The following is an 11,252-nucleotide window of genomic DNA, read 5'->3' on the forward strand; positions in this document are numbered from 1 at the left end:
CTTCAATCCAGGCAATTCTGTCCTTCCGTGAGTGAAATGGTGTTAGCTACGTCATTAGCCTTACCGCAAACCTTCCTCTCCCTGCATCCCTGCCTCACCCTCCACCAGCTCGCAGAGGATCCCTCTCCCACCACTGCAAGGATTTTGCTGCGTAGACAGCCTAGTTTCAGTGTCGTCCCTATGGTAAGTGGGGTCTAACCCCCCAGGTTACATGCAGGCACGCTCCATCACCCTCCTAGCCCCAGTGGCCCGCAGCTCCTGACCCATTTCTTTACTTCCTTCACAGTTGAGCTCCTCAGGGCTCATGGACCACTTCCAGGCCACCCTTCTTCCCTGTGATAATGCTCAGTCCGACTTTGACACCATCGCACTGCTAAGCTGGCCGGGGATAGGGGTCTTTTCTGCTCCCACGGTCTCCCCAGCAGTCCCAGCCAGACGCAGGATTTTTTCATTCTTTTCTTTATTATTATTATTTATACATTCAATCACTATACATCATTTATATTTAAGGAGACTTTACCCAGCGAGATGTACGCCTCAGTCCAGTCCAGTCGAGAACACTATGCACATCCTCATCAACAGAAGATCCACGTGCTGGGATTCCAAAACGTATTCCCATGGTTCATCTGTCAGTATTATTTGTCGGCCTTTTTTTTCTTTTTTTTTTTTTTTTTTTGTATTTTGTCAAATTTGAGCTTCCCAGTCTGGTCTTTTTTCCCTCTTGGTATTAAATAGTGGGATTCTAGCACCTAGTCTTAAAATCTGTCAGTTCTTCTCATTTCTAGTGAAATAAATCTTTTCAAAGAGGGGAAAAAATCCCTCTTTTCTTACCATTGTGAAAAAGCAGATAGGATTCTGTGTCATTGAGGTGTCTCTGCAGAGATATTCACATCCGGGAATTCACAGCAGCATGGTTCATGACAGCCAAAATGCAGAAGCAACCCACGTGTCTGCAAGACATGAATGAATAAGAAAAATGCGGTCCATCCACACAACCGAACATACTCAGCCTCAGAAAGGAAGTTCTGACACGTGCTACAGCGTGCTGAGCGGGACAAGCCAATCACTAGGGGCAAACGCTGTGTGGCTCCACTCACGCGAGGTCCTGGGAGTAAGCACATTCACAGAGACAGAAGTAGAGGGTGATTTCCAGGAGCTGCGGCTGGGGGAGGGACCTCGGGATCAGGAGCTGCGGCTGGGGGAGGGAGCGGGAGTCAGTGCTTCATGGGGATGGAGTTCAGTTTGGGAAGAAGAAAAGCGTTCTGGGGATGGAAGGTGATGACTGAAGCACATTTTATTTTTTAAATTTTGCTCTCTCTCTCTCTTTTGGAGAGATTTTTGCTATAGGGCACATGTGCTCACCAGGAAGACAGAGAGAAATCACTCCCCGGGGGAATGGCCACCTCGCAACCCGTTCCCCTCCATTTTCCGCTCGGGATCTTGGGCACGCACTCACACGCACCCAGCGTGAGTTTAAGCCACCGGGTCCGAGACTCGAACCATGATTGACAACATAGGAGTCCAGCGACATAGCCATTAGGCCAACTGCTGGTCCCTTATTTTTAAAATGTTGGCCATAGGGCATGTGCACTTGTCAGTGACAGAGAGAAAGAGAGACAGGGAAAGTGAGAAATGGTCTCCCAGGAGGGATGGCCACACTGTAATTCCTTCTTTTCCCTCCTGTCGGAATTTGAGCACATGCGCACATACACCCAGCATGTTTTTGGTTTATTTTTATTTTCATTTTCATTTTCATTTTTATTTTTATTTTGTTTTGGTTTTTCTCCAGCATGTTTTTCAGACCACTGGGTCCGTGGCTCGAACCACGCAGTTGGCCATGTGGAATTCAGCTGCCTTAACCACCACTCTGCTGGATGCCCGATTCCTGCACATTTAAACATCACAGAATCATACATTTAAAAGTGGCTAAGATAGAAAATTTTACGTTATGTGTGTTTTATCACAATGAAAATTATCTTTTGGAAAGAAAATGGTCAATATTCAGCCCCAACGGAAGGCTGAGCATGACCAGGAACCAGGGACGCCCGTCCTGGGGGAGCGCCCACAAGCAGACTCTGCTTCGAGAAAAGTACATTTCACCTCAGTTCTTACTTGCAGACTCCAACCTGCAAAGGGTTCAGAAAGCTGCCTGTGACCACAGCGAGTAAAGCTGCATTCTCTAAAATGGCCTGCTGATTAACAGTCTTTTTGATGCCTCAAATGGATTTATTGTTGGCTACAAGTTTAAATGGCTACACATTTTCTAAGGAAAAAAAAAAAAAACATGAGCATTGCACCCAAACCCTCTAATTGTAAAGTGATGTTGGTTACTAGCTCAAAGTCTTTTAATTACCAAATTTGCCTTTTTCAGCAAAATTCGAGTTGAGAAAATGAAGGCCTTCTGTCACGCAGCTCCATTATCTGGGAACTGGCGTTGACAGCCAGTCTTGTTCCTGGGAGCGAGGGAGAACAAGCCAGGCCAGTTGACATTCGGGTTCAGGGCGGACGCTGAGCAGGAAGCACCTTGGACTATCCCCCAGACCTTGACCCAGGCCCTTGGCAGAGGCTACATCTTGGTGACATTCTGGATCATTTCACCAGCTCATGCCCCTAAGGGGCTCCCACTGCCTTGGGAGTCGTGCTTCCTGATCTCGCTGCCCCGTCTGGGAGGATTCCGTCTTGACTCCCCTGCTTGCTGCCTTCTGTCCTGCACCCCTGGACAGCCCAGGGGGTATGTCAGCCCCGGGGGGAGGCTCAGCCCAGGCTCTCTCAAGCCCACTGTGCTTTTTGAATCCTCAGGTCCAACCTGCTGTTTCTTCCTCTCCCTATCACCCCCAACCTTAAAGCCACAGCAAACGTCATCCTGAGCATAGGGAGCGCTGCAGCTTCAGAACTCACCAAAGACAGGGAGCCCCACAATCTGAGAGGAGATTCACTAGGGCTGAAAAGGTGAGCCTGGGAAATAGAAAGCTTGACATGCAGGCTGGCATGGCCTGGCGGTTAAGGGAACTGGATCCCTTGGGGCCATCAGGTGGCATGGTGGTTAAGGCACTGGACTTCCACACAGTCGACCACAGCTGACAGTTTGCTTTCTCACTTCCCCTCTCTCTCCTTCTGGTCCAATTTAAATAAAATATTAATTAACTAATTAATTAAAATAAATAATTCTTTTTTAAAAAGGGGGGTGGGCTGGATCCCATATGGCCAACTATATGATTTGAGTCCTGGGCTCTGTGGCTTGAAAGACACGTTGGACGTGTGTGTGCATGCCCAATGTCCTAACGGATGCCAAAATGGAGAAGGGATTGCAGCATGACTGTGTGTGAGGAGGTGCTTCCTCTCTCTCTCTCTCTCTCTCTCTCTCTCTCTCTCTCTCTCTCTGTCAAGAGCATAAGCCCTCCAGCAAACTTTTTTTTGTTTGTTTAGTTTTGTTTTGTTTTATTTATTTATTTTTTAGACGTTTTTGCTATAGGGCACATGCACTCACCAGAAAGAGAAAAACAGAAAGTGAGAAATCACCCCCCAGGGGGGATGGCCACGCCTCAATCCCTTCTCCTCCATTCTCCTCTCGGGGTCTTGGGCACGCACGCACACGTACCCAGCGTGGGTTTAAGCCACTGGATCTGGGACTGGAACCGCTGTCGACTACATGGGAGTCCAGCAATGTAGCCATTATGCCATCTGCTGGTCCCAATTTGTTTTAAATTTAAAATGAAAAAAGTAAAAGAAAGGAAAGAAAGCTCAAAGTTCTCAGCGAGCAACTGAACTGCGCTCGATTCTAAAGGCTCCCAATCTGTCCAACATGAGCTCACTTTAGCCCCACTCCTGGACACCAACGCATCTATCTGTAAATGACAAAGAGAAAGACTGCAACAGGAAAAAAAGAAAGGATGATTAATTTAGGGATGAGCATTGCAATGCAGACTACACTTGCCTTAGTAAACTACAGCTGTATTCAGAGGAGTGAGGGAAAACATAACTGAGGAAGGATTACAGAAATTGGGGACAGTTACCCTTAGCTGCTGGGGCCAGGGGCAAGCGTGATGTCAGTCCAAGGTTAGACAAGGGGTTTCTTCACTATTCTTTTTCCCATGCTTTCTTTCTTCTTCTTCTTTTTTTTTTTTAATGTAAATCCAAGTGTCTGAGCTACATTATTTTCCTTCTCTCTAAATTTCTTACATTTTCTACAAGATAAGTCTGCTGGCAACAAACTTCCTTAACTTTTAATAGTCTGAAGGAGTCTTTATTTCTTCTTTGCTTTTGAAGGGTAACTTTGCAGGCTATTGACTTCCAGGTTGGTGGAGTTTTAACGCGACACTTTAAATGTCTCACTTCACCCCTGCCCTCGCATGGTTTCTGAGCAGTTGGACACAATTCTTATTTTTGTTTCTCTCAAGGTAAGTTTTTTTTTTGCCCCTGTGTCTTTCTTCAGAAGTTTTCCTTCATCTTGGCATTTCTATCATTTGTAGCCAAGGTGTAGTTTTTGAGATATTTGTATCCTCAAAACACTCGGTGTTTTCCAAGCTTTCTAGAATTTATTTATTTATTTATTTTTAGGGTTATGCCATGGGGTGAGTGTGCTTGCCAGAGAGATACAGAGAGACAGAGAGAGGGAAAGTGAGCTATCACCCCCTGGGGGATGGCCCCATCATAGTCCCTTCTCCTCCTGGAATTTTGGGCACAAATACTCACACACCTGGCATGATCTTCTGCATATATACTTTTAATTTTTTATATTTTAGAGGTTTCTGCCATAGGATACATGCACTCACCAGAGAGAGAGACAGGGAGACAGAGACAGTGAGTGGGGAAGTGAGAAATGTCCCCCAGGGGAGATGGCCACACTGCAATTCCTTCTCCTCCATTCTCCTTCTGGAATCTTGGGTACGCACACACATGCACCCAGAATGATTTTCAAACCACCCCCTCTGTCCACTCCACTCTCTCTGACCACCAGGTACACAGGGATGCCCCGGACACTAGGATCTCAGGCCCGGCCCTGGGCCTGTGGAGTGATTTGCACTAATGTGTGAGACTCTTAAATAAATGTCGGTCACCGCCATTATAGGCCACATGAGAACAGGGAGTCTTTTATGGATGGAATGTGTCCAGAGTTTCAGTATTGTACCCCCAGAACCTAAAACGCAACAAATAGTTCCCTTTAGGGGGCATAGGGGAGCCCTATGACCCCTACCAAAAAGCAGAGAGTGGGTGTTTGCAGAGCAGGAAGTCCTGCTGCTGGGGTGGGCTCCCATGCCAGGTGCAGGGATTTCCAGGTGTCGGAGGGACACGCGTCCTGTCTCCTGCCTCACAGCACCCCCATAAGGACATTCTGGGCAAGGGCAAACGCTCGGCCACGTCTGGCCTGGCAGGAGAGGGAACGAGGCACAGCTGCGGTTCTTCCTGGCGCCACTGCTTTGCTCCAAACCCCCTCAGCTGCTGGCTGGTCACCCCTCTCCAGGATGGCCCCCCCAGCAGAGCTGCGTGGTCTGGTCTGCACGTCCCCTCAGGGTCGGGGTTCGGGTCCACTGGGACAAAGTGCTGCTCTCCAACATCTGGAGGGGCTGAGACTGTCCCACAGAGAAGACACACCGACAACGTGAGTGCGGAGGAACTGGCTCCCGGGGCACAGGACGCGCTCTCCCTTGGCCCAAGGGCCCAACTTCGATTCTGCTCAAGCTTCAGGTCTCAGCCCCACCCCCACCCCAGCCCTGCCTGGTTCTCACAGGCCTTTCTCTGTCTCTCCACCAGGCAGCCTCTGAGGTCCACTGAGGTGCTCTAGCATCTGCTGCTCACTTTACGCACCATTTTCCACCCAAAAAAAAAAACGCAGTGGGCCAGCTGCTGGCGTGGTGTTAAGGCAGCTCGGTCCCACATAGCAGACTGTGTGGTTCAAGTCCCAGACCCAGCAGCATGAAAAACACACAGGGTGCATGTGCATGTGACACGACCATCCCCTCAAGGCGTGATTTCTCACTTTATCTCTCTCTCTCTCTTTCTCTCTGGCAGGTGTGTATACTTGCAAGTGTGTATACTATAACAAAACTTACACACACACACGCAGAGAAAGATCCTTGTTTGCCAGGAAAAAAAGATGGGACTAAAGAACCAGGGAGACTGGCATAATGGCTATGTCGCTGGACTCCCATGTGGTCGACTGCAGTTCGAGTCCCGGACCCAGTGGCTTTAACTCACGCCAGGTGTGCGTGCCCGAGAGGAGAATGAAGGAGAAGGGATTGCGGCGTGGCCATCCCCCCTGGGGGGTGATTTCTCGCTTTCTGTCTCTCTGTCTCTCTGTCTTTCAGACCACATGCGCCTTATAGCAAAAATCTCTCCCCCCCCCAAAAAAAAGAAAGAAAAAGAAAAGAACCAGGGAGACACCCCTGAGGTCAGAGGCGTCAGTAAGCAGAGGACGGATGCAGGCTGAGGGTCCACACCAGGCCTCACCTGGCACCAGGGTTCCCAGACACTCCCACCCCACCCTGTCCTTTCTGGTCAATCTCCTCTCCTGTCCTCACTCCGTGTGAGTGTGAGGGCCTAATGGGGCTGTTCGTTTCTCTGCATCACCAATCTGATGAAATTCCTGATTGTGAGCTCTAATTTGCTCTCCACTTTCATCTCTCACCATTCCTTTTGACTGGTTAATTTTCATTTCAGAGCATATTGCTCCTTGTATAATTGCATCTTTCCCACAGTTTGGTACAAGAAACTAGAATTCTCTTCCTGTGATAGCTATTTGATGACAAATTCCTTGTTCTAAATGACTCCCAGGGTGTACTTGCTAATTTTAAAGCTCCACATTATGATGAGGCAAAATTAATCAGAGCCCAGTAAAGGAGTAATTCTATTCTCCTCAAACACCCCCCAGGTGCGTGTATGGAGAAGTCCCCCGGAGAGTGCGCTGTCGTACTCACAGGTGCACCTCCAGGTGTATCCTTACCTCTGAGCCGGGTCTGCCCCAGCAGGGCCCCAGGCCTCACCCATAGGGGAGGGGCAAGGTCAATGGAGCAGTCACTGGGCAGCTGCCTCTGGGCCGGGCAGGTGAGGACACTGGGGCACTTGCTCAGCTTCCCATCGTCCTGGGGGACCCCCTCCCGAGGGGTTGAGTTCCTCACATCCCTGGGTCTCCACACCTGCGAGCATCATGGGCTCCAGGAGCAGGAGAAACTGCTGGTAAAGCAACTGGAAGCTGGGCGCGCACTGGCATTAGAGTGAGGAGGTGGAGGGCACAGAGCGCAGCCTCACCCTCTCCTCTAGCCCCAAGACCATCCGCCTCCCTGTCCCTGACTGCTCCCATGGACCCCCCTCCCACCACGGCTTCCTGGCCTGGCCCGGGGTTGCCCCAGCCCTGGGCTTACCTCATGGCGATCCCCTCGGTTCCCATGCAGGTGAGTAAAGGCGAGGTGAACTCCTCAGCCTGGAGAAAAAGGCTGCCTGCCAGAAAAGGGAGAGGTTGGGCTGAAGAGGGGGAACAGGAGTGAGGGGAGCATGGGACAGAGAGAGGCAGGGTGAGCAGAGGTGGTGGGTAGGTCCCCAGATACACTGGGGTCATGAACCATAGGGGCAGGGCAGCAGTGGAAGAAGCCAGGGAGGGAGGGGCTGCGGGAACGTGGACCTTCCTGTGGCACAACCTGAGGAGTCACACAGTGTCCCTCAGAGGCCTGCCCTGGGACAGAGCAGCCAGAGGCACCTCTGGTGTTTCCCTCACATTCAGGCGCACTCTGGGCGCTGGCAACACACCGGGCTGCTCTGGGAGCTGCTCTGGGACTGAATGCAGAGCAGGTGACCTACAGCCCTGGCCCACCCACAGCACCTGCCCCATCCCGCATCCCCACTCCCCCAGCTCCAGTCAGAGCTCACTATTTATAGGGAAAGGGGGAGACCTCCAAGCAGATCCCTGAAAAGAAGCTACTGCATGACTAAGCAGAGCAGAGACATCACAGCACAAGGGCACGCGCCCCGCACTCGGCCAGCTGGGCCCATTGTGGACAGTGCAGCTGCTGCCGGTCGGATCAGCCTCCCAAGCTGGGGCAGCAGCAGCGGTGCCAGCCCGTGGCCACGCGCAAGCTTCCCTGAGAGAATCTAAGCCTGCAAGCACGCTGGGCCTGTGCACGCACACACATGTGCACATGTGCACGCCCACACACTGCACACTCACACGCAAACACAGCCACACACTGCTCACTCACATGTGCATTCGTACACACTCACGCTCCATACACACACTCGTATGTACATGTATTAGGTTGTTGGAAAGTCATGATGTAGTTTTCTGTTTTTCTACGCAAAAATGCATCATGACTTTTCCGACAACCTCATGTACACACTCTTACACACGCACACACATTTTTATCAACTGAATGCAGTAAAAGTCAGAACCACACACAAACCCTGAATCCTGGGGGCAAGTATCGTGCCAGTATAGACAGAGGCAAATGAAATAATAAAATTAAAAAAAAATAAACAACTTAGGTGTTTCCCTCTGGCTTGTAATTCCTCGTCCTGGGACAGGAAGACTTAGAAATCCTTCCAAACAAAATACTGGCTTCCTTCTCTGAGGACGAGGCTTTGCAGCTCTGCTCCTGGCCATGGATTCAGAGGGTGGGCCCAGAATGCCAGGTGCTCACGGGCCTCTGCTGAGTGACCTGATGGGCCCAGGGCTCTGGGCCGGTCCACGCCATGGACATATCTCCTCTCCTCACCCTCCTGCCATCCATGGGCACACCCCGGCACGCACACCAGGCAAAGCATCACAACCATGCACGCACACCATGCAACGCATGCGTGGTGCAGTGCACATGCAGCTGCACAGTCTCAGCTGTGCAGGACGGTCAGAAAGACCTGGGATGAGGACTCCAGCCCTAGTCCAATCCTTTCTTTCACGTTGTGACTCAGAAAGACGTTAATACTTGCACGTCACTCAGGGCAGGCTGTCAAGGCCTACTGGACACACCTGCTGCTGCCTGGGCACAGGGGTCCTACCTGCGACATGGACACTCAGAACAACCTGGTTTCCTCATCTGCGAATCACAGCATTGCGCACAGTGTAGCTGAGGGCTGTGTAAGGAAAAGATCCAGAAGCATAAATAAAGGAGCCTAGAAAGTAGAAATTAGTATTTTTATATGCAAGGGAGTCAGAAAAGCCACTGTCCACCTGGCTCGTCAGAAAGAGTCATGGGGTTCGTGGGATGACCTCTCTCAGGGGATTAGGTCTCCAGGCCTGCTCCCCCAGAAGCCAAATGTCTCCCCCCGACCAGTCACCCATGATCCCTGCAGGGGGGTAGCTCCTCAGTTCCCTGCTCCGGGGAGTCTGAATTTCCCAGGGGAAGGTGGGAAGTCTGGGGTCTGAGGGAGAGGGCGGCACGGGCACCCTTCCCGTGAGCGTGAGTCAGCTGAGCTTTCCTCCCAGGCTCCCTAATCGTCACTAAGAAAGGCTTTGCTGATGACAGCGTCTGCTAGGAGTCCATGTGCACCTGGGGGCAGCAGCCTCTGGGGGACAGGCAGTGTACACCATGAGCCTCAGCGAGGAACAGGTGCGGCAGTTCCTCGACGAGAACCCCAGCTTCACGCACTGGTACTTTGGGAAGAGGCTGAGCCCTGAGAACATGCTCAGTGCCTGCGAAGACGGACTTCCGGCTGACTGCGGCAGCCTCCGCGAGCTGTGCCAGGTGGAGGAGAGCGCCGCCCTGTTCGAGCTGGTGCAGGACATGCAGGAGAGCGTCAACATGGAGCAGGTGCTCTTCAAGACCCTGCGGCGCCTGTGCGCCATCCTGCAGGCCGACCGCTGCAGCCTCTTCCTGTACCGCCAGCGGAACGGGGTGGCCGAGCTAGCCACGCGGCTCTTCAGCGTGCAGCTGGACAGTGTCCTGGAGGACTGCCTGGTGGCCCCTGACTCCGAGATCGTCTTTCCACTGGACATCGGGGTTGTGGGCCACGTGGCTCAGACCAAGAAGATGGTGAACGTCAGGGACGTGACTGAGGTGAGCCTCCAGAGCCCGGGAGGCCGCTGTGAGCATGTGGTCTCCTGCACCTGTGCTCAGGGCTCTAAGAGCCAGCTCGGGTAGTCAGGCCCCCAGAGACCTCTGGTCCAGGGCAAAGGCTGGTTCTGTGCAGGGAGCAAGCTCCCCGCCCTGCCGCCTGCCCACCTGGGAGCTGCCCATCTTCACTTTGGGTAGAGGGCCGCACCAAGCTTTGGGTCCATCAGCCCGGTGGTTACAGAAACACTCCTTAAGCTGAAGTCCTGTGGCCACTGAGTCCATCAGCCCTGAGGCTTGAGGTCTCAGTGTCCCCTTGTCTGCATCTAGACCCCATGGCCAAGGCGTCCACATTCCCCACAACACCCCAGGTTGGGGCTTTGGGGCAGGGAAGCCCTGTCCTGGGGTGAATGGGGAGGTGGCTTCTGGCAGGCTCTGGTCATCTCCATGGACCAAGGCCCTCCAGAATAGGCACTTTGGAAGGCAGAGTCAAAGCTGGCCGGCATAGGTGGTCCCAGAGGCCCAAGCCCCCGGGTGCTGCAGAAGCAGCTTTACTTTATAGGGGGCCACGCTGGTCCCCTATAAAGTAAAGGGAGGAGAATTTGGGTGTTCAGAAGAAGGGACAGGGGCCACTGAGGAAGTATGTCCAGGGCTGGTGTAGGGAGGGGCAGTGGGTGGAGCATGGGGTAAAGCAAGAAATAGACCCACTGGTGGGCAGCCATGAATCTGCCTGTCCATGGTTGTCACACTCACAACAATGGAGACGCCCCCAGGTAAGGTGCCAGGGAAGAGGACAAATGTCTGAGACTCCCTGGGTGTGAGTTACCCCCTGGACTTATGTGAGGACAGCAGCCAGGCATGTTGGGGAAGATCCCAGAGGTGGCCTAGACAAGGGGGCTCTGAAGAAGAGAAGCAGGGGAAGAGGCCCTCCCTGCCCTGCAGCCCTCCTCTCGTCTCTCCTCCTTTCCTTTCCTGGCTGAGGTCCGAAGGCCCCGAGAGGACTCAGCTCATGCTGGATTGGCCCCCAGGAGACAAGGTCCCTTGTCCCTCCCTCGTTCCTGGAGACAAGCGGACCCAGCACCCAGTGTGTGGGGAAGCAGCCCAGCTGCAATCCTCTTAAACTCATCTGCTAGGAACAAGCAGAGGTCCCTGACCCGAATATGGTAATCGCCAGGATTAGTCTTCGCTTCCTTTTAAAGAAATGGGTCGTCCATGAATCAGATGGAACATCAGAGCATCAGTTAGCAGGAAAACAGAAATGCAGCAGTGGCGGCGGGG

General features: G+C 52.4%; 1 protein-coding gene across 2 annotated transcripts in view; it reads left to right on the forward strand.

The window, feature by feature from the left end:
- The first annotated feature begins 9,512 nt into the window (after positions 1–9,512).
- PDE6B (phosphodiesterase 6B) overlaps positions 9,513–11,252 on the forward strand; it is a 62,826-nt gene continuing 61,086 nt past the window's right edge. For both annotated transcript variants that reach the window (XM_006146726.1, XM_006146727.1), the window contains exon 1: positions 9,513–9,980. In XM_006146726.1, coding sequence (XP_006146788.1) covers positions 9,513–9,980 — 468 coding nt within the window. The remainder of the gene's footprint in view (positions 9,981–11,252) is intronic.

The sequence above is a fragment of the Tupaia chinensis genome, unplaced genomic scaffold (genome assembly GCF_000334495.1).
Source record: "Tupaia chinensis unplaced genomic scaffold, TupChi_1.0 Scaffold000186_1, whole genome shotgun sequence".
Classification (NCBI taxonomy): Eukaryota; Metazoa; Chordata; class Mammalia; order Scandentia; family Tupaiidae; genus Tupaia; species Tupaia belangeri.